At 44.4% G+C, this 22,566-nt stretch overlaps 1 protein-coding gene across 1 annotated transcript in view; it reads left to right on the top strand.

Annotated features, from left to right (window-relative positions):
- Positions 1-22,566, top strand: part of LOC103778231 (electrogenic sodium bicarbonate cotransporter 1) — a gene marked incomplete at its 3' end in the record, with an annotated part of 115,082 nt that overhangs the window by 53,663 nt on the left and 38,853 nt on the right. Inside the window, exons 5-8 of the mRNA XM_008945811.1 lie at positions 6,072-6,207; positions 10,402-10,562; positions 13,680-13,859; positions 22,215-22,291. Of these exons, the coding sequence (XP_008944059.1) occupies positions 6,072-6,207; positions 10,402-10,562; positions 13,680-13,859; positions 22,215-22,291 (554 nt within the window). The remainder of the gene's footprint in view (positions 1-6,071; positions 6,208-10,401; positions 10,563-13,679; positions 13,860-22,214; positions 22,292-22,566) is intronic.

Here is a 22,566-nt window from a genome sequence, read left to right as displayed (position 1 = left end):
AGCATGCAGTGGTCTCCATCGTAACTGTGTGGCTGGAATTAGCAATCTTTCTTCTTTTATAAGGCCGTGCCTTTTCTGTTAAGGCTGACCGACTTGTTCACTAGATGATGCTGGTTTGGCTGCCAGACCGATTGTCCGCGTGGCACACCCTGTCCACGTCAGCTGTCTGCTACAGATCAGTCCATTTGAGACATTCTGGGAAGAAGGGTTTTTTTCTTTCCCTGTATCTCCAAGGAATGTTTCAATAAAAAATCAGCAGACAAAATTTAGGTACGAGATCTCAACAGCACTGAAGGCAAAGGGAGCTGAGAATGCTCTGCATGTTCTTACATAAAAGCTGTTGTTCTTCTGGTGCTTGAGAGAATATGTTATTAGTAAGCATTTGTCTAATACTGAAGATTTTTTGCAGATCAAAGACTTAATATATGCCACATGCTGCAGAGCAACTTACAGGAGAATGTGTACAATCATGTAGTCCAGCAAAAACTGGATTATTCAGGAGGCAGCCAATGCTGTTCATTATGTGCTGGAAAGGGTCACGATCAAGGGATGGGGATATTTCTTCAAGATGGATCAAGCAACTTGAACAGCATTCTCCACTTCTGCACCCTGTAGTCCTGAAATAAGTGGCTCAGGATGGGACCTGGGTGGTGTGGTGAGTGTTCCCTGCAGGCTGCCAAGTTCTGCCTGTGGACAAGTCTAATCTGCCTTACAACCAGCCAGCACTGAGCATGGGGTCAAAAAGTCATCGTTTATAAGAGAAGAAACAAAATAAGGAAAAAAAAAAAGGAATTCTCACGCTTGCTTGGAGTGATTAACTGGAGAGCTGGTCATGCCGGGGTGGGCTTGGCGAGTCCCTGGGAAAGGCCCAGCGTGCGGTCACTGGGCAGCACGGTCAGGTGCAAGTGTTTCTGTGGAGCAGATGTCACATAAATCTTCACACCGTTGACTTCTTCAGTGGTGCTCAAGGATGCTGTCACCTGGTGCCTTGGCTCAGTATGTCAGATGCCCTATGTGAACCGGTGAAGGTATCCAAGATGATGATTTTTAGTGACTTCTGGTTTTAGGTGTGACTCTGTTTGGGGTAGTCTTTCGAGAAAGGTGATAAAACTGTGAGCCCTAGAAGTCTTCTCTGCTTGCTTTTACATCGTGCTCTTAAGTCTTCTCTCACATTCCCACTTTCAAATCTTAGCGTGGTCTTGATTCGGAGGCTTTCCTCCACAGTTTTTTTGCCAAGCAGAGTAACTGCACTGGCTCTTGCCTGTATTAATCAAGCCATGTAAATGCAGAGCAAGAATATCACTACAAAATCAAGATTAGCATGAGTTCTGGTCTTATCAGTTGTGTAATCAGCACCAGTCCAGGTTACTGCTGCTTCTGATGACATCCTTGTTGTGAAAGGGGATCACAGGGACATAGTAAGTGTCCACAGTCTGCCCTGCAGCTGCAAGTTGTACGAAGGGAGAATCAAAATTGAAGTGAATTGCAAATTATTTTTTTTCCTAGTCTCCTGTCCTTAGGAGCAGTTTCGCACTACCCGTAGTGTGCAGATCTCCTTGCATGTGTTTCGGGGGTTGTCATCGGCAAGACCCGAAGCCTTGAAGCTCTTATAACAACATTAATGATCAATTAAAGTTGTTTCAGGTAATGGATTTTGGAAGTGAAGTCAGCTAAACTTGAAAGAAAATGTCTTTAAATCTGATAGAAGCATCTGTGCAGGTGTTCACTTAACTCACTCTGACTTCAGATGGATTTGAAGTGAGTTTTGGCTGAGTGAGCGCAACCCCAAGAAATTAATGGGTATATCATCATGTCCTTTTTTAATAAGGGTGTTTGGGAAGCATATTTGACAATTTGATAGCGTTACCATGGGCTTTGAGGAAGAGTATTTACACCAGACCCCTTGGGGATTTTTGGAGCTGCTGATGTACTTCAAAATAACAGAAACCTGCATGTTAGGTGGGCTTAAATGGAGGAAGCAGTTGACTGAGGTGCAGGTCTCAAGGGTATTTAGGAGTGGTGACAGCAAGCTGCAAAACCAGGAGGAAAACCAAGTTGGTTGGCTGGAGAAGAGGCTGGTTTGTAAATTAGCACAAATGAGTCCAGCCAGGGTCCTCCAGCCCAAAGCAGCATCATCCACTGCAGCATCCCAAGGCCATAACCATGTTCCACCCACGACAAGTGAGGAGGCACTGGGCACTGATGAAGGAGGTGACTTCAGGATACGCGCTGGTGCCACAAAGGCCCCCGGCATTTCTGTGGCCACTCTTCCATCCCACGGGGCAGTGAGGGAGGGCTCCCCACCGGAGCCAGCAGGGCCCACGTTGAGCCGGTGGTTTGAGGCTGTCGTGCTAGAACGTGTCTCTCTTGATTTCTGAGCTCCCTGAGATTTCTCACTGTTGATGGAGATTGATTTTGCCTTTGGGAACCCGAGGGTATAAGTTGTACTTGTAATTGGCCTGAGCTGAACTAGGAGAAACTGCTGATGTCTTTGTTCTCTTCTGCAAGTGATGTATTTTATAAGCTGCTTCTGACTGAACATGAGAAGGGAAAAGGTGGAAACAGGGTTGGTGAAATACCCATGCAGATTTTGCATTGGAGCAGTTTGCCATCTGGAATTAAGACCGTAACTCCTCTCCCATTCAGGAGAAGAATATAATCCCAGCCATCTAAAGCTGTGGATTAGCATTTTCCCTGCTACATATGGCTGTTGGTAATCAGGTTGTTTATTGAAGGAGACAACATGGAAAATAATTCTAAAAAGTCTTGGCAGCAGCGGCAGCCGATCCTGGCGGTGATGGTGCTGGTTCCAGCAGCTCCTAAACTGGCCGGTTTAGGTAGGAACGAAGGTGATGGTCACGGCTGGGGCAGGCTGGCGGGGCTGCTGCTCAAAGGTCGAGCTGGGGGAGGTCTGCAGAGCTCACCTCCCAAAGTTAATTGCTCTCCAGGTCTTAAGGCTGATACTCGTCTGTCCGCCCCGCGCTGAGCACGTAGTGTTCGCTCCGGAGGTTAGGATGAAAACATGTTCTCCTTGCTAAAGAGAGCACATAAACAATCCATAAACGGCCCATTAACCCACAAAATCGCAATAAAGAACATGTGGTAAAGCTAGCCATAGGAGACCTGTGACCCAGCAAATGCCTTAATTGGATTTTGGACCTTATCATCTCTGCTAAATGCAGTTAATAGGAAATTAGCAAAACCAAGAGAAAGAAGAAAAGAAAGAAGGGTGACGTGTAATGCACGTCCAGGTTTGCTGAGACTGTTTCTGTAATTCCTCTCACAATGCAGGTCAGTGAGCAAAATGTTGTGGAATTATGTTATGGGATCAAGTGTTGGGGTAACACTTCCATGTAATAAAAGGACTTCAAAATGACCGAAAAGAGATCATTTTCCCATTGGCTGCAACCAATGCTTTTGGCAGCTCTAGGAGCACTGCAGTCACTTCTCTTACAGGCTGTTCATGCACCAACTGCTTGTTGTGCTCCACATTCCTTTTTTGAAATGATAGGATGTAAATGTATTTTATTGCTTTTTTTATCTGCCATATTTAAATTCTGTTCAGAATATAGAAGTATATCGAGAGCCATAGTGAAGACTGAGGAGGAAAATGGTAGAAGGTAGAGTGATAGAATGTTTTGAGTTGGAAGTGACCTTACAGATTATCTGGCTCCAACTTTCCCTGCCAGTGGGTCTTATTCTTCATCTGGAGGATGACAGCAGCGTTCAGACACCATCAGCCACAAGCTGCAGTTGTCTGGCTTATCCCCAGGCCCTTTCCACTGCTGGGAAACCACTCAATGGTTGGATGGTGGTGTTCCTCAGCTGAATTCAAACCACTGAAGAAAGTAGATTGTGGAAGTTTGCAGGCTCGTGCAATAAGCTGGTTTGCGTGGCCAGGCGTCATCCTTTAATTGGCTGTATTTAAAGGCCTTAGATGAACCCTTGGCCCCTGTTTGAATAGGTGTTGTATCCTCCCCAGTGAGAGAAGCCTGCCCTGAAGCACATGTGAGAAATGAAACCCTGCCTCCTGATGCTCAGGGGCATCGGTTTCAGCACAAGATCCTGGCACCAGTGGTTGGGGCTGACTCTGTGAAGCTGAGCTCAAGTGTTATGCCTAATTGCATTTTTAGAACAGGATAACCTTAATTATTCATGCTAATGTTTTTATTAAACACGGCTTAGATGCAGATTTTCAGTCCAAATTGCTTTTGTAATTATAGGGACAATTTTCAAGCATACGGTTATGTGTTTGCAGATATATTTTGGAACTATAATTATTTGTGTTTGGGATGGGCAAGGTCTGTGCTACCCAAGACTACAGAGAAGAGCAGTAGGGGCCACAGCTCAGGGAGGTGAAAATGGTGGGGGATAGCAGATGGGGACTTGTGGGAAGAGGTGTGGACCAGTAGCAGTTTGTGGACTGCAAGTGAGCAGACATAGTGGTGGTGGAAAACACAGGTTGATCCAGCTAGCTGGAGGTAGAGAGGCTGGACTGTTCTGCTCCATACTGAGGGATGTTTGGGGCTCTTATCCGTTTTCTGAACGGGATCATGTTGCTGTGGTGAAAGGCAGTGCTGCTGAGGACTTTGTGACAGGAGAAAGGAGGGGCATGTAGATGTCCTTGCTGCCATTTAAGAGGGAGATGGAAGTAATTTTCTAGCCCCTTTAGCAGGACACGCAGTACTCTGAAGACATCTCCCAAGGCTGCCTGCTTGGTGTGTTGCTGTCCCTCGTACCCAAGTCGCAGTGCCATGGGGCAAGGTGCTTGGATGCCCAGGGCATTGCAAGGGCTCTTAGGACTGCAAATATATTTTCAACCGAAATCTGTTTTATATTATGAAAGCATCATCACCCTGACTGATGAAGAACTGAATTTGTGTCAACCTTTGCTGAGTAATTGAAGAAGAAAGCAATGGTAGTTTCCTTAAAATAGAAGAAAGGGCGGGTTTCTTACTCCTTCCCTTTTCACGTTACAGATTGAGACTCTGTTTACCCTGGAAAGATCAATAGTGATTGGACACGTGGTGTAATTAATCATTTTGCAACAGACGGACAGCTGATCTTTTGAAAAGAAAGTTTTTAGCAGACCCGTTCAAAGTTCATAGTCTGTCATGTAACTCTACTGCTAATAAACATTCAGCTGAAAGGATGCCTGCCTTAGAATTTCACATCATCACACCTTCGGTTTAAGGTGATATGATCAGAAAAAACCTGCAGAGCCTCAGAAGTCCTCCCGCAAGGTGACTTTGTGGCATGAGCTCCGCTTGCTTTTGGGAGATGCCCTTAGGCCTTGGGATGTGGACACTGAAGTTCTCTGGTTTTAATTTTCAGTTGCATGTTTCTTAAGCAGGAAGGGTTTTTTGAGGTAATAATGCAAATGAACTTTGCTTGCACTATCAAAAGAGTGTGTGTTGAACACTGTTTCTTCCACCTAAACGGGCAGTCTTTTCCCCAACGGGAACAGTTGTTTTTTCTCAGTGCATTGGTGCCTGACTAAATACGTTGGGTCACATTCTTCATGTATAGACGAGACAAACTTTCTGTTAAATATTCCTGTGAAATATTCCTCGTGGGCCAATGGGAGCCTGAGCCTTGTTGGCAGGGAGGGGAAAGCCAGCTATGGGATGCTGTCACAGCAAGCCCCAAAATAGTTGGTTGGAACTGGTTTTATGTTATATAAAAAAGGGGGCAAACGATCCAAGCTGATCAGAGTACGAGAGGTCCTTGGGTATGTGCCATAGAGCATATTGGCTTTGAGCTCGGAGGGGCTTTTTTACAAGGGCTGCAAATTGCTGTGACATAGTTAAGGACTGTAGGAAGAGGCAAGTTTTCCTGAACTTTACTCCCAGCTTGAACTTTTAAGAAGTGAAGCGAGAGGCAAGGAAGGGGAGAGGAGGGAGATAGACGTACCCTTGCTCGTGCCCCTCCATCCACAGCGACTAGGATGTCAAATGGAAAAGACAGCCTGGAGAAACAGCTGAATGGCTTTGGGGAGAAGGGGAAGGAGAGGAGCCGCACGTCCCTGGTCATCTCCCAGGCCGTTAACCGCAGTATTTTCACCTCTGCAGTCTCCCCTGCTGCCGAACGCATCCGCTTCATCCTCGGAGAGGAAGATGACAGCCCCGCACCCCCGCAGCTCTTCACTGAGCTGGATGAACTTCTGGCCATTGACGGACAAGAGATGGAATGGAAGGAGACTGCAAGGTGGGTTGGTTTTGCTTTGCCCCGAAAGGGAGGGGGCAGCTGCATGGGTCCTCCATGGAAAATGCCTTTTTAACATTCAACTGGGATAATGTCTGTGCTCCAGAATCATTTGGGGAATCCATGGAGAGGAACCTGTGTAGATCAAATTACCTTTCTTGGATAAATGAGAGAATTTGAGTAGTATCAGTAGCCTGACCCCACCACCCACCACATGTGGGGAAATGTTGCCTGTGTCCTTCTCCTAGCAAGTTACAGATGAAACTCTTTTTAAATAGGCAAAAAATCCTAAAGGTTTTTAATTCTGCGGAAATTATTCAAGGTGTGTGTTAAATGCTGGATTGGGTTACCCACTTGGAGTTTCTTGGTTAGGTTCTCTGCCTTTTTCTTAGATGCTCCTGTTGGTTTGGTCAGAAAATTGTGCCAAAAAAAAGTCATTTTTGTATTTATCTTTTTTTTTTTTTTTTTTTTTAATCTGCTTGATTCAAGTTACATATAGTTTATTTCTGAACACCACCAGAATAGTCACTGGATTGGATCCATGATCTAAAGGCTACTGTTTAGCCTCCAGCCTTACAAAGTTTAGACTTTTTTTATACAGTAAAAATAATTTTCTTGGGTTTGCCTTAAAAAGGAAACTGCTAATTGCAGTCTAGTTGCTATAAAGGCCTGAAAGGTCCTACTGGCAGGAGGTCTTCTGGGCTCTGCCTTCCCCATTCCCAATCCCTCTCACTGAACTTGGGGCTTTTCCTTTTCCTTTAGTGTGGCTGGGCTAAGCTCTTTCCCCACCTTCCAGTCCTAAGGGCACCTACTGTGTTTGTAGTGAGCCTGGTTGTTTGGTTACCTTAATCTTCTTTACCTGTGATATACTGAACTGCTCTACCACCTTTACCCCCTTATCTTTATTTTGGCTTCTCAGTCACTTGGAGAACCTATTTAAAGACTTTTCACCTTTTGCTCTTTAAATTCTTACTTGTTGATCATCTTCTCCTCCCTTTATTGCATTTCTTCCCTCTTATCGTTAGTTTTGTCATCTGTACTATCCACCTCTGCTTTTCACAGCAGATTTTGCTTTCCTCTGTCCATGCAGAGGTCTTTGGGAAGAAGCTTTAATGACAATTTGTTAAAACTTTTTCACGATTCAGATCTTAGTGTGGTATTTCTTCTTGAGCAGTCTCTTCAGTTTCTTCTTTATAGTATGAATATTGGGAATATCGTATGAGTATCATGTTCCTTAAGTCCACAAACGTCAGCCGTCAGAGGGAAGATTCACAAAGCTCTGTTGTTTCTTGAAGGACATGTCAGGAGCCCTCTGCTCTTAAATTCAGAGGACCCTACAGTGGGATATGCCTCCACCCCTCATACAGGTGGCTGTAGAGAAAAAGGGATGTTTGCTTCTCTGGCAAATTATTTTTGGTTTTATGTGTTCTTACTTGTCTTTGGTAGAAGTACTAGATGGAGCTGTTGATGTCTTTTTAAATATACATGTATATATTACATGCTTTAAGCACTCTGTTGAGGCACTGTTTAATTTCTAACCTTGGCCCAACTTCTTATTTCATTGATAGTGATCTTGCATAGCCTATGATTGTTCAGGATTTTTCAGTATCTTCCTGAAATGAGTTAATCTTGCACAACATGAGCTGCTGCAAGCTTCTGCAGGACATCCTAGCTGGAGTTGGCCAGCTCTGTGCTTCAGCAGCTAAGGGAGCTGCAGCTCTTTGGTCAAAGACTTAAAAGAGTGTGGAAGCTGTCAGGGAAGAGTGTTTCCCCTAAAAGGGTTTAGCAGATGATACCATTTCTTCCAGAGTTCTTCTGATAAATAACAAAATAATTGGTACATGTCAAGGAAAATTTCTAGCAACAACCTTAAAGCTACTGGTTAAAAGATGTTTCCGTAAGAGGACCTTTAGTTGCCCATTCTGGTTCTTGAGTCATGTGAATTCAGCTTTCTGTATTGCAGTCCCGGTATAAAAGGGGCTGTAGTTGTCCCCTTGCACATGGTGACATTTCTGACAGTAGCTCAGATCAGCCCGTGATCAGAGCTTGAGGATGCCACGTTCCTTGGCATGGTCCTGTTACCTGTTAGAGCATCATGGTGCTGGGCCATGGTTCAAAATAAAGGGCCATTTTAAGAAAACATCCTTAGGGTACACCAGGCTTCACACCAAAGCCCTGGAAATTAATTAGAGATAGAACAGTAAAAGGGGTGATTTACTGCTGTTCCAAGGGGACCAGAAGATTTGGGTCACTGGGTGCTCCTTGCTGGTTTTGTTGGTGCTCATAATTGATTTACCTGGTGCAGATGGACAAGTTCTTGCACTGACATGTGAATATTCACATTTCAGCAGCAGTTTCAGAACACAGAGGGAACTAGGACAAGCCCTGAAGCAGCTGGAGGGCACCAGTCTCTTTTGAGGTGCAGTACAGTACATTTGGGGATCCAGATGTGTCCACCATAGTGTGGGGATTGTCTTTCTACAAGGCAGGGTGGAAAGGTCATGAGATGACAGGGAAGATGAAAGAATAATAGAATCATAGAATTGTTCTGGTTGGAAGGACCTTCAAGATCAAGGCCAGTCATTCACCCAGCACTGCTAGGTCACCACAAAACCATGTTCCTAAAGGAGTGAAAGGGCTGGAGGATGCTGAATGGGTATTTTTAATCTTCTGTTATGTTTGGGGTTTTTTATTATATAAGCTCTGTCAGGCAGTACCTTGATATCCTTCTCTCTTTTGCACACTATAACACTAACACACCATTTACAAAATCCCGTTCAAAGCTCTAAGAATCAAGTGTCTAAAGATGCCTCAGGGAGTTGGGAAGGCATCTCACCATCAATGAATTCCCGTGGAAATGGATGAGCTTGAACACTCCCTGGGAAACGAGTCAACATAGGGACTGCACCAGGTAGAACAGGTGACAGTTCAAACAGGTTTGCAAGTTAGTGGTTGGTTTGTTGTGGGTTATAGCGAGAAAAGTAAACAGAAAGCAAATATTGATAGTCAGGAATAATTGGCTTTCACTGAAAAGGCAAACACTTGGAATTGGCAGCCCTTAGGCCTCTATGGGGTAAACTGCATCTTGGTCACACATAATATATAGCCTTGGAAATTCATACCCTTCAGTGTCCTAGGAAATACTTAGATTTGTGAACTAGTCAGAACCTTATTAATTTGAGAACAAATTCAATTTCTTAGCTTGAGTTAAAAAGCAGCTTTTAAAAAAAAAAAGTCTCAAAAAGAGATTGTTGCAGTTGAAAAGCATAGTTGATTAATCCTAAAGTGATACATTTCTCGGGGTTGAATATAATTTCACTTGGTGATAATACTGTTCTTCTGGACCAGTTCATGAGCTTCCTTACCTTTATGTGTGTGGGTCTTGCCTTAATTATCCCCTTCTGTTAGTCACTGGAATTTTCATTTTCCACAGATATCAAAATAATATCTCCAGACAGGATTCAGAAGCATTTCTGCTTTGCAATCACCTAGTATTGCAACCGGCCGGGTGCAGCAGAGCCACGGGCAGGGTCAAGGCTGAAGGTGGAGGTGGGAGGTGACACCTCCTGCTCACCTGCTGTTAGCACAGGGGTTTAGGGCTCTAAAGAGTATTTTGTGCAGACCAGGATTTAACCTTTGCTCTCGTCTTCCATTCGAGATGAGATTTCTGTTTTTTTTTCAGACCCACTTTGGTAAGTCATTAAACAACAGCATGAGAGCAGGGGGGAACAATGAGCTCTGAATTTGTCTTTTCCTTTGGTAGCTCACTCATTCTGCTAAGAACATCTCCAGATTTGTTTGTGATGTGTTCCTGTCCTCCATCCTCTGACTCATGCCAGCCCGTAGGCATGGGGCAGCATTATTCGTTGCTACTGCCTTATTTACAGAAATGCTGATTTTTATCATTTTTTCCCCTGATCCTTTTTGTGGAGCTGTGGTGCTCCCAAACCAGGACAACCTCACATTTGCAGTAGTTTGCAAGTGGGCAGAACATTATCACCACTCAGCTGACACATGGCAATCCATTAAGCCTTTGCAGCTCCATCATGGATTTGTGACCTTGAAGACGTGTGGGAAAATGCGTGTGCTTGAACTTGCTGTTGTGCTGAGATGATTCAGCTGTCTCACTGCTTTTGAGTATGTGTCTGCAAGGAGCCAACAGCTTTAACACTGTCTTGTTGCTCTGCCCTCTCCTAGGTGGATCAAGTTTGAGGAGAAGGTAGAACAAGGTGGGGAGCGATGGAGCAAGCCTCATGTGGCCACCTTGTCCCTTCACAGCTTGTTTGAGTTAAGGACGTGTATAGAGAAGGGCTCAATAATGCTGGATATCGAGGCCTCTTCTCTCCCACAAGTCGTGGGTAAGTAAAGCTATCTTGGCTCTTTTTCCCTACAGATTTTTCATAGAATCATAGAACTGTTTCGGTTGGAAGGAACCCTTAAGATCATCAAGTCCGGCCGTTAACTCGGCATGGTCAAGTCTACCAGTAAACCATGTTCCTCTGGACCACATCTCCACAACTTTTAAATGCAGCCGGGGATGGTGACTCCACCACTTACCATTTTTCCTCAGGTCCAATCTAAACCTCCCCTGGAACAACTTCAGGCCATTTCCTCTTGTCCTATCACTTGTTCTTTGGGAGAAGAGCCTGACCCCCACCTGGCTCCAGCCTCTTGTCAGGGAGTTGTCCAGAGCCAGAAGGTCTCACCTGAGCCCCCTTTTCTCCAGGCTCGACAACCCCAGGTCCCTCAGCCACTCCTCAGAAGACTCATCACTTAGTTTTTATTAACCCTGATGATGATTTCACTGATAGGTTTAATAAAAAGCTCTGCTTTTTCAACAGAAGAATAAAATAAATAATCCTCCAAGGAACAACAGAGAAGACTAGAAAGTACGTGGATTATAACAGATAATTGAAAGGACCTCTTAATTCAAGGAGGAGAGTGAAAGAATTTACTTCAGTGATAATTAGCGCTTACCTTGAACTGTTTTTTGGTGATTATTCAGAACCATTTGGATCCTGAAGTAGATATCCTAAGATGGAGTGCTTCCCTCCAGCAAAGGAGAGCGAAGAGCAGGCCCAGTACCAGCTGATGCTTCATTCTGCTGACTTTCCCATTCAGCAGGTTTTTTGCAGTCAAAATAGCCGTGGCCTGGGCTGACACTTGGTGACATTGCTGAGAGCTATACCATGTTCACAATGACATGTGAGAAGACATATCGAAAATAAAGTTTAAAAGCGAGCCATCCAGTGGAGGTACATTTAACCCAAACGCTGAGTTTAGAAGCCATTGTGTGAAGAGATGTAGAGGAGCAAAATTAAATCAGAGCCCCACAAAAGTTGGTGCTTTGAATTCCGATCTCAGGAAGCAGGCTCAAAATTGTCCTGGAATGAAATTACCAAATATCAGGTGTTGCATTAGTTTGTAAGACTTAGAATTACAAAAGCTGCATCTGATGTTACCTGCAGAGTTTCCAGCTTAGTTTTGTTGGCAGTCGTAGCGGCATTTCTCTTCTTTGTGTCTGTGTATCCAAGTGCACAGTTTTGCAAAGTTTAAAAAAAAAAAAAAAAAGGCAATACAAATGGAAAATCTCTGAAGTTTTATCCTGGAGCTGAATGTGCTTCAGAAAACGACAGCTAATGTCAGTGGTCCAAAACTTGAACCCTCAAATACTAGATTTCATTTTGAAGTCACTTTGAGATGTCACCTTCAATATACTTCTTCAACATCCAAATAAAATCTAGTTTCTGGGAGATGAAATTACAAATCGGTGGCTGCTGTTGCTGTAACCCTATTCTGAGCAGGGTATTTTTGCTGATCCAGATCCTTAATCTGGTAGATGGGGATATCCAAGAAGCCTGCGGACTTGGTTCCAGAATTATTTAGTCCTGATCACTTGTCTGGTGTGTAGGAGTAACACACAGGAAAGAAAGTCTCAAAGAGCTCTCTCGATTGTTTTGTGTCACATCAGAAACAGGGAAGGGAAGAAATACTTGCCAGATAGAGAAGAATAAACTTGATGCGGACAGACTTCTTCTGAAGGGAGTATTCCAAAATCACACACAAGACCCACCCAGAAAGACCCCAGAAGCATACAGAAAAATGGCACTTTATAGAAACAAAGCTTTTGCCAAACACGTTGTGTAACGGCACCTCCATGCAGCAATCCCCTTTTCTGAGCTGGGTGGAGGAAGGAGAAGAAGGAGGCTTCCTGCCCTCCTGATGTGAAGAGGCATTAATTAATCCTAGGGCAGCATACAGAGGATGACTTTCTGACTCACTGAGTTAGCAAATGCGCTGTGTGTTCTGCCTCCCCTTCTCCCATAACTTTTATTATTAGCACAAATAAAAGTTACCAGTAGACAAATAAGAGCTGCCACTTCCCCTTGGGGGACAGCACGTTAACTGAAGTACTCAAGGGAACAACTTAATGTGAGATTTAATGTACAATAGAGACTCTTAATAAGCTGGCTACTTTTTTTTTTTTTTTTTCTTTCTTTCTTCTCTGGGAATAGAGGAGCACAAAAGAGAGAACTGATGGGACGTGAGCAGGCTTTGCAGTGGGCTGAGAGGCTTTTCCCTGGTGATTAAAGGCAAAGCCACATCATGGCTCCTGTGACAACTGGAGCAAGTTCTGCCTTTTTAGTTGCCGTCATTTTACTTCAGTTCTGAGAGAGAGTGATTTAATTAGTTGCTCATCTCCAGGACTTCTTCCTATTGCTAGATTAGATTTTACTGGGGGCCTGCGAGGTAAACTCAGGCCTTGTTGAATCTGATGGAAGTTTTACTGTGTTATTTTTGGGAGCACACTGAAACTTGCAATGTACTTGCAGCTTCCTCACAAAAGCACCGTGTCAGAGCAGATTCCCTTTCTGAACCAAGAACCATCTTACCCTGCGTGCAGTTGATGCAAAATAGGCTCAGTGGCATGTATGAAAATAATTTAGGACAAGAAGAGTCAGCCTCAAGTTACACCAGGGGAGGTTTACTTGGACATGAGGAGACATTTCTTCATGGAGTTGTGGTGAAGCCCTGGACCATGCTGCCCAGGGCAGGGGTTGAGTCCCTATCCCTGGAAGGATTTAAAAGCCATGGAGATGTGGTACTGAGGGACTCTGTTCAGCAGTGACCTGGCAGTGTTGGGTCAGTGGTTGGACTCAATGATCTTGAAGGTCTTTCCCAATCAAAATGTTTCTATGATTCTGTAGCACAAGGGAGTCTCAGTGCAATAGGTACATGCTGGTGGCTGATGGGTTTTGCTGGGTGGAAATGCTTATGTTTCATTCCAAAAGAAACATCCAAAAGAGATTCCCATTAAAAATAAGATGGTGAAATCTCGTGATGGTTTTGAGATGGGAAGAAAAGCCTTCAAAAAAGGTAGGGTGAAAACAATATCTATGTCTCCCCCTGCTCTCCTTGAGTTTTGGGATGGGTTGTCCTCTCCTCTGCCTCACTGCTTTCCTTGCATGTGACAGAAATGATCGTCGACAATCAGATTGAGACGGGGCTTTTGAAATCGGAGCTGAAGGACAAAGTCACCTACACGCTGCTCAGGAAGCACCGGCACCAGACCAAGAAGTCCAACCTGCGCTCGCTGGCTGACATCGGGAAGACCGTCTCCAGTGCAAGTAGGATGTTTACCAACCCCGATAATGGTAATGCAGAGGCTAACTGGCTATAGCCTTCCCTTCTAAAGCAACCACCAAACCTGCCTGCCAGCAACTAACTGCGTTGCCTTGACAGTGCTTCTCTAACCCACAATTGACGTAGTGAGACCTGCGCTGCCAGCTCGTCAGCGGTGGGCTCTTAAGGCTGCTTTGGCCGTGGCACATCGCTCTAACCCTATCTTCACTGGACTGAGGGGGAGAGGAGGGGAGGCAGGCAGGGAGCATGAGGCTCCAGCAGAAGCAGAGAGATGCTCTCATGTAGGAGATGGTGTAGGAACAATAATAGGAAAGGGAGATTTACAAAAAACTCCAACCGTGCCTGAACCTAAAAGGCCGATGATCTGAAATGTTTGGGCAGAGATGAAGCTCTCGTGTGTGTTTGATTTCTGAAACAGACAGTGTTGATGGCACTCAATCAAAAATTATGTGATAATAACATCCAGCTTGCATTTTATTGCCATGCAGTCATTGTCCAGTGTGGGTAAAGCTGATATCCATCTTGCTTTGTTCATCCTAAAGTTGTTTTGTGGACTGTGCTGTGACTACATCTCTCTCTCTATCTAAAAGTGGTGTGTGTCATAGATAGTGCCTGTAGTGGTGTTTATAAACGTGTGCGTGTGCGTGGATGCAGACAGCTACAGAGGCCGTGGCAGTGACTCTGTGCTTAGCCATACACTGAGGTTTGCAGTCATCCTACCCATGGTAATCAAAAAAGAGGACTTTTAAGCCTGTTGTTGTGTCTTGGAGCTCTGTTAGCTGCCTCCTGTTGCAGTCTGGAGATTGGTCTAGAAGTTGCCATTTTAAAATACTCAGAAATGAAAGCAAATGAAGAAATTATTTTCTTCTTGCTGCATTTAAGGCCTCTTAGCTTTCTGTGTTCTGCTTCTAAAACTTGCCCTAACGTTTCTCCCTAACCTATTATCATACTTCATTAATATTTCCTACTTTTTATCGTCCTTTGCATTAGCAGCAGGTGTGTATGTGCATGTGAGGAATATTTATTGCTCTTGATGATGCCTCTTGTCATGTATGAGTGCCTTGATAATGCAGAGATTAAGTGAATAACAAACAAAAAGGCACAAGAACATGAATCAAGAGAATGTCCTGGGTGTCTTGGGCACTCTCATTGTGCATGGGAGACGAGCAGGGAAACTCCTGACGCTGGGAGTGCCTCTGTCTTTGGGCAGTGATATACTTTTGTCATGTCTTACAGTTGAACAAAGAATCCAGTTTAGGGTTAGGAACTGTCTCAGGGAGATCCTAAGGCACAGAAATCCTTTAAGATCGACTGTGTGGCACTGCTATGATTAGTGCCTCCTTCAGACACAACCGGAGTCCTAACTGGAGGGGTTAAAAAGGGCTGTGTACAGCACACATCCACCTTCCACCTCTAGTGCATCTATTTTTACTGCAACCATCTGGTCATAACAGCCACCTCTTCTCTCAGCAGCTGGTGGATGTCAAGTTCCTCCCTTCTGCAGCTGAAGTCATTCCTTGAGGAGCCATCAGAAACTCGGGGTGTGAAAGACAAATTAAAACTTACCTAAGGGCTTTGCAGCTAAATCATGCTCAGGGTATCATTTAAGTCTACCTTGGATGGCAAGCACTGTCTCTTCACTGTATGGAGCCAGACTTGCAGGTGATTAAAGAGAAAATAGCAGCGTATTTATCCTGGAAGGGTGACGCTGGCAAAGGGCATCCATCCCAGCCCCTGCTTATTTTTCATGGCTGAGGGCATCCTTTGCTCAGATCCAAGGCCACTCCGGGTGTCAATCATTTCTTTTTTTTTGCGCTGTGCAAGGGGCTGTGCAGGTCCTGTCTCAGACTGATTCTCAAGAAATGTTTTCCTGGGTCTTCTCAGCTCACTGGCTGACCTTCAGCTACTCCTTTCGTGTTGTTTTGCCCATTTCCTCACCTGGGATGTGTATGTGTTCGGAGGATATATAATGCGTTATGTTCCGTGACAGCTCAAGTGCTTTGAGGCTTCAGGAGGGAGCAACTTACATACAAAGGGAAATACTTCATGAATAGTTGTTACTGTTATTTATTATTTACACTTTAATGAAAAAGTAACTGCAGAATGTGTTTGATCAAGTTCTACCATGCTCTCTGGAATTTGATAAGTGCCTCTCATGTGCTTCTAAAAGCAGAATTTGTCCTTTAGACAGATAAAAATTTAATGAGGCCAACAGGAATGCAGCTGCTTCTCAACAGGGCTAATCGCAGTAATGAAAGTACCACCAGCCCCCAGTGCTCATCAGCTTCCCTAGAGTTCCTTTCCAGGTAGGTATTTCCTTTCAGTGTCCACCTTTCATTTCAGCATGGATGAAGCTTTCATACAATATTGATGCTGCCACCAGGTTCAGCAGCCTCTCTGAGCATCGCTGACTTCTCACCTCCACACACGGGGTCTTTTTATGGGCTAAGATATTTGGAAGCAGCTTGGCTCCCAAAGGGAGAAGGGCGAACTTCTCATCTCTAGTTTACCCATAAAAGCCATCGATGTCATTACAAAGCATCCTGCTCTTCTAATGGACACCATTATTGTGTGTTCATTAAGGGTCATTAATTACTGAAGTTGAACCAGATCCTGCTGTAGGATATATGTCAAAATATTTTGCAACTCACTGACTCTTACTGGGAATCACAGTTGATTTGGAACCTATGAGTTGGAACATGTGATAGGTACCTAATTGTGTTAAATTATTTTCAAAAACATTTATTTAGTGAACACTTTAGCTTAGTGTCATTAGCATGGATTCTGCCCATGATTTTCCTTCTGTTTTTGTTTTTTTGTTTTTTTTTTTTTTTTCTCCACGGCAGTTAGGCTTAAAACCTGGATTAGATAATGACAGAGTCCTTCAAAAGTATTTCTTAGATCCAAAAACTGTAAATATTCCCGTGGGCCTTGGTTCTCAAAAATACTGAAGTGTCTGCATCTCAATAACTTCAGAACACTTAGGGGCTCTAAAGTTGTCTGTGCCTTCCTAAGCTTGTATAAACTCCTGTTCTGGTTTTATGTTTAATCACAATTAAAACTTCTGAACGTGTCCTAAAATATTCTTTATGTATAAATTAAACCTCACCAGGGATGATGGTATGGTTCCTGCTAGCAGAGTCATCTTCCATCACCTTCAGTGTTTTTTTTGAGGAGAAGGCTCTGTAGCGACCAGACTCGGAGAACCCTGCTCTTCAGAGCAGCCAAGGTGTGCACTGAATACTGTGTTCACAGTGTTCACTGCTGGGTCACAAAAAATTGAGCTTTGAGTCACACTTGTGGAGGATGTTTCCTCAGAGATCCTTTTGCTCTTGGGAAAGAAATTGGTCAAAAAGGTGATGATTTCTTGTGTGACATGGGATGGAGGAGGACAAATCAAAGCACTCCTTTGCTGTCCAAAAGACGATTATCAAAAAGCTGAGGAGACAAAGCTGTACCAAGTGATTACTCAACATTACCTTACAAAGGCACTACCTTTTTCATTTCTTTTCTTGGTGGAAGGCTGAGCTGCATGAAGTGTTCAATGAGTACATTTTGCTTTTACATTGCAGTTGAACTCTGCAGGGGTTTTTGACATTTTTTTTTTTTCATATTTTCCATGTCTTGTTTTGTTGTCTTTCTAAGAATTAAGTGTTTTTCATACAAACTGCATCCACAGTCCCCTTAGAGAGTTTTATGGTGTCACCAGCTGAAGCATATCAGCAGAGGAGGAAGGAAGGTGAACTCAGAAATGAGATAATTTTCAAGAAACACTTGGAAAAACCCCACCCATGTCTTTAGCTGTGTGCATTATTTGAAGCATTGTAGACTAAGGTACGTGTTTCTGAGCCTGGGCTGATGTGCCTGGGTAGAAACATGGTCAGGATGCCCAAAGTTGGCTTGTACAGGGACATGACCCATTTGGCTTTTTCTCAGAAGCTCTGTGTGTCTTACTGTCTGCACGCAGCTCGGGGCTGCTTGGCACGGCTAGCGCTGCAGCTGCCTCGCTCCGTTGCTTGAAATTCCCTTCTAAGATGCTTGAATTTTAGACACCAGGGTGGAGAGCGAGCCCCAGAACACTGAAAGGTAGAGCTACAGAGGAGATGTGCTCCAAATGAGCAAGCTTCCAGCTTTGGTCACCAGCCTGCGTGGAGAGGTGCGCTCCTGTGTAACTGCGACGGTTCGAACCCTCTGTCTCCTGCCTGGCTGTGCTTGTGCAATTGCTTGAGCGTTTCTTTCTCGCTTTTTTTTTTCTTTTCTTTTGACTTTTGCTCTCTTCCTCCTCTTTGCTGCTGCTACTGTCTCCTGCTTGCGCCGTACAAGCACGCAGCCCACTCGAGAGCTCTGTTCCCTGCCTAGCAACCCGCACGGTGGATGATGAAATCCGGGTGCAGCGCAGCCCCAGCGTGGGATGGCTCAGTAAGTCCTTGGGCAGGGGGACAGGTGGGCGGGCTGGGGAGAAGGAGAGGGAGAGGGAGAGGAAGAAGAGGAAAGGGGAGCTCACACCAGCTGGGCTCCTAGCGCTTGCAGCTGTGTTAACAGCAGGGATACTGCCAATGGAATGGCTGCTGCACTGGCTGTCCATGGTACCTCCACTCTCGTCTCCCGCTGCTCTATTTCACTCTGGTTTACCTTTTTTTTTCTTCATCTGGGATGAAACAGGTCGGTCGACCTGCACTCCCCTTCAGGTGGTGGTCTCCCTCCTAAGCCACCTAGTGACACTTCTTTCCTTTGGCTGTTGAAGGCTTTGTGAGTTTTGCCACCATTGTGGTGTTACAAATGCAACAAGCTAAAATATTTTCATTTCCGTATAAATGCCAGAGAAGGTTTAAGTTGGACGTTGGGTGAAATTTCTTTCCCTGCAAAGTGTTTTCCAGGCCTGGCCCTGGCTGCCCAAGGCCTGAATCAGGAAATTAGCCTTAGTTAGCAAGCGGCATAAGGGTGGACATCATGTGCCAGAATCTTCAGCTGAGGTCTCGGTAGCAGGAGCATTTTACTCCACTGGTTTGTTCAGGGCTCTGAAGGCTGAAAGGATTGTTGCTTCCTTCTTCTCCCATGTTCCCTCTGGATTCAGAGAAGCTGCTCACCTAAGGACTGCCATGTTTGTAAGGTTAGTTTTTTCCCCTCTTTCAGGGCTTTTTCAGAAGTGGTAGGTTTGCCTCAGAGGCTGAGATTACCTCGTGTCACTGAAACCTCCAAAAGGTTTGCGTCTGCTCCAGAGAGTTGATCTTACGAGCAGGTTGGTTACACAAACCTAAAAAAGTGAGTATTGGACATGTCCTTCATGGCTTTGGGCCTTCAACGGTGCACAGCCACCAGGAACCCGAGTCAGAAGGGGTTTAGATTTGCGCCACATAATCCACGAAGATGAATGGTGTTTGAGCCAACATTGCACATGTTGCATCTTGCATTTCTAGCAGCATTTTTCTGTTAGTGACTTTGCTTAGCAGTCAAGATAAAATCGGGGATTTGGGGAAAACTGCTAAATGCAGGCTGGGATACTGTCAAGTTCCTTAGGTCAGCAAAGCTGGTAAAAGGTGAAGCTTGTGGTTTTTGGTCTGTGTTCTACAGATCTTCAGAGTCAGTACTGGGTGGGACTAGTCTGAACTTGAAGACCTTGTAAGGCGTCTTCAAAAGGTGATTGATTTGCACAGACATCAGACTTTAGAGGAGAAGAGTCCATAGTACATAGTCAAGAGATTTTGGCTGTCAGCATGAAGTGTAACATTTCTTGCAAAGAGATGGAGATAGCAATCATCTTAGCTGGTGAAAGCCCTATTTAAATGGGGATTATGAGACGCTTTCTACCTGCAAAGAACAAAGAGTACATTGTGAAGTTTTGGTGCTTGGATCTCTCAATGCAAGGCCAGTCTGATGACGGAAAAAGAGAGTGAATAAGGTCTGTGTGCTGTGCCAAGAAGCTGAAGCTGTGGCTCACGTGCTCATGGCTCTTTGTGGGGTTAGCTCTGAGAAAGGAGTGCAGCTGCAGGCTTGCTCAGGTCCTCCTTCCTGGTAGGAGCTCTGTCACTGACTGAAGCAAGAGTGCCATCACACAAGTAGTTTCTTTAGAGAAAGTATCAGAGCAGTGCTGAATTGCCAGCAAGGCATTCATGGGCAAGAGGGGGACGCTCCTCATGCGAAGCACTTGAACTGTGACAAAAGAAGCTTCCTGAGAGCCCTCTACCTGGAGGTTTTATGCCTTTTCTTGTACAGGGTTTTGTCTGATGTCCCTCATTTCTAGGCTCCATGCATGTAGCCTTGTTCTGCCTTACAGTGGTAGAGCTGTTTAGGTCTGGGATGAATATGGGATGCCTTGAGAAGAGCTGCTGTGAGTTTGATATGGCTGTGTTGATCACATTGGGAGAAAGAGGCTATCAGCAAGAGGTGATAAAGTCGTTAGCCACTTCCTCTAGAAAGAAGAGTAATTATCTCCTAGGAAACAGTTTGGCCTTGGAATTCTAATGAACAAAGCAAACAAATGTTGTAATCTGGAAAAAATATCAGCTGTGAAAGCTGTAGACCCTGGTTTTAGTCTGTTTACACCAGAACAAGGCCTAGAAGTTTCGAAAACCAAAGCAGTCAACAGAAAGTGAAGGGATATCTTCGGTAGATGCCTTTCTCTACAGCTGCACAGTGCATCTCTTCTGAATATAATCCGTTGAAACAGCATTCAACTGAGTAAAATAAACCCAGTAGTGTTGTCTGTCCTTCATCAAAGCTTTTGGGAAGCCATACTTAGTTCCTTCTCAGCTGAAGTCACTAGCTATGCCAGGACTTGGAGGTCTCGTGGTGAGGAAGGGACTTTTAAAGGTGATCTAGTCCAATCCCCCTGTGGGGAGGAGGGACATCTGCAACTAGAGCAGGTTACTCAAGAGCCCTGGCCAACCTGACCTGTAATGGTTCCATGAATTGGTCTTGGGTGGTGTGGGATACACAGCTCTGAGAGCACCTTGCCAGTATTCCCATCTGTGCAGGTCTTTGAACTTCTCCAGATCTGTTGAACTCTGCCGAAGACTTTCTGGTTTCATTTCTCTTACTGGGTAGCACTCAGGTGATAGAAACTTTGCTTTGAGTCACCAAGCTGTGTGACACCAATTATCAGTGTGAACATGTTCACATTTTACAGAAACTTCTTCTCGGATTCTTGATTTGATGTTATTGGCTCCAATTTGCAAAGCAGCCATTGAGCTGCAATCTTTCATTTTAATTTATGGGTACGTTTTATACTTGTCGAAGATTTTCCAGAATTGGCAGCATCTGTGCAACCTTTAAAAAATAATTAATTGCACCATACTAAAAGAAGGAGCTCTGTGTTTCAATAATGGACTTCAGCTTTACAATAACTTGGGTTTATTTTGTTTTGTTTTGTTTTTTTCTCCAGCTTTCCATTTTACCACATAGAAATATTTTTTAAATATTCATACCACAGAAGGTGTTACGAACAACGTAATGTCTACACCAGGTAGCAGACACAACCTACATGAGCAAGTTTGACCACTTCTTTCCTGTTTTGGTTATGTGTCTGTCATCTCCTACCTACAGATTCCTATCAAACATTCAGTCAAAATTTGTAGACATTTCTAAGTCTGCATTGCTAGTAACTTTCTTCTCAGTTTTAACTATAAATGTTTTAGAGGGGTTGTAGACCTGAATTCCAAATTCATGGGGTTTTTTTCCAAGTTCTTTAGAACTATTTCCATATGTTCTGCTAGTCTGTGAGGAACAGGAGTAAGTAGGATAAGGGAGCAAGCAGCTCCTTCTGAGATGTTTTGCAGTGCTCAAATGCCAGCATGCCAGGTTTACAGATGCTCTTTGAAAAAGAAATGGAGGTGATCTGCTTCAGCTCTTTGTCTCTTGGGCGTTTCTTCATCTCTCTGGAGTACCTGGTGTCAGGATTTGGTGACTTTGGGCCTATTAATGTGGTGCACACACTTTCATCAGTAAAATGCTCAAGGTTCATGAGCTTAGTTAATCAGTGTGCTTGAAGAACAGTAGATTTTCATTACTGAAGGTTTCAAAGGACCACGAGCTGCCAAAATCTCTTGCTGCGTGAGCTTCACCCCAAGGTCTGGGATGCTGAGGAGTGTAGAGCAGATGCCATCTATATACAAGAGAAATTATGGAAACTCCAGAGTCTTCTGCTGTCCTAAGAGTCACAGGGACACTGTGGGTCAGAGATGATGAAGTGTTAGCATCTTGATATCCCACGTGCCACGTAAAGTCACAGAAAGCAGCCTGTCAGGGTCTTAAATTCCTCACGTCAACCTCCCTTGTGGAAGGAAGGGTGTTGCTGTAGCCTGAGCCTCTGTATTCTTCTGTCTGGATTGAAACAGAAGCTTTAATTGGTGTTGGCATTGTTCTTACAGGCAGCCCAGCCATGACTCACAGAAACCTGACTTCCACCAGTCTGAATGACATCTCTGACAAGCCTGAGAAAGATCAGGTAAGCTTCAGATTGAGGTTTTGTTTGGTGATGTCTAGGGTTAGGAGTTGAATCTTGGGGAAGGAGGCTCTGTACCATAAAACCAAAGCAGAAGAAGAGTGTGAACAAGGTGAGTAGAGTATTTCTGAGTCTGTGACTGGATTCTCCACTTTTTAAACACCAGTCCTTGAAAAGTGTGGGTTAAACACTTGCAGAGCCTGAACCATGTGAACCACATACATGACATCTTGCTGATACGTGTGAGAGAGGAGGGAAAATATCCAGATGTTGATGTA

This window comes from Merops nubicus, unplaced genomic scaffold (assembly GCF_000691845.1).
Source record: "Merops nubicus isolate BGI_N331 unplaced genomic scaffold, ASM69184v1 scaffold13570, whole genome shotgun sequence".
Classification (NCBI taxonomy): domain Eukaryota; kingdom Metazoa; phylum Chordata; class Aves; order Coraciiformes; family Meropidae; genus Merops; species Merops nubicus.
Note: the sequence above shows the minus strand (reverse complement) of the source record. Positions and strands in the feature narration are given on the sequence as shown.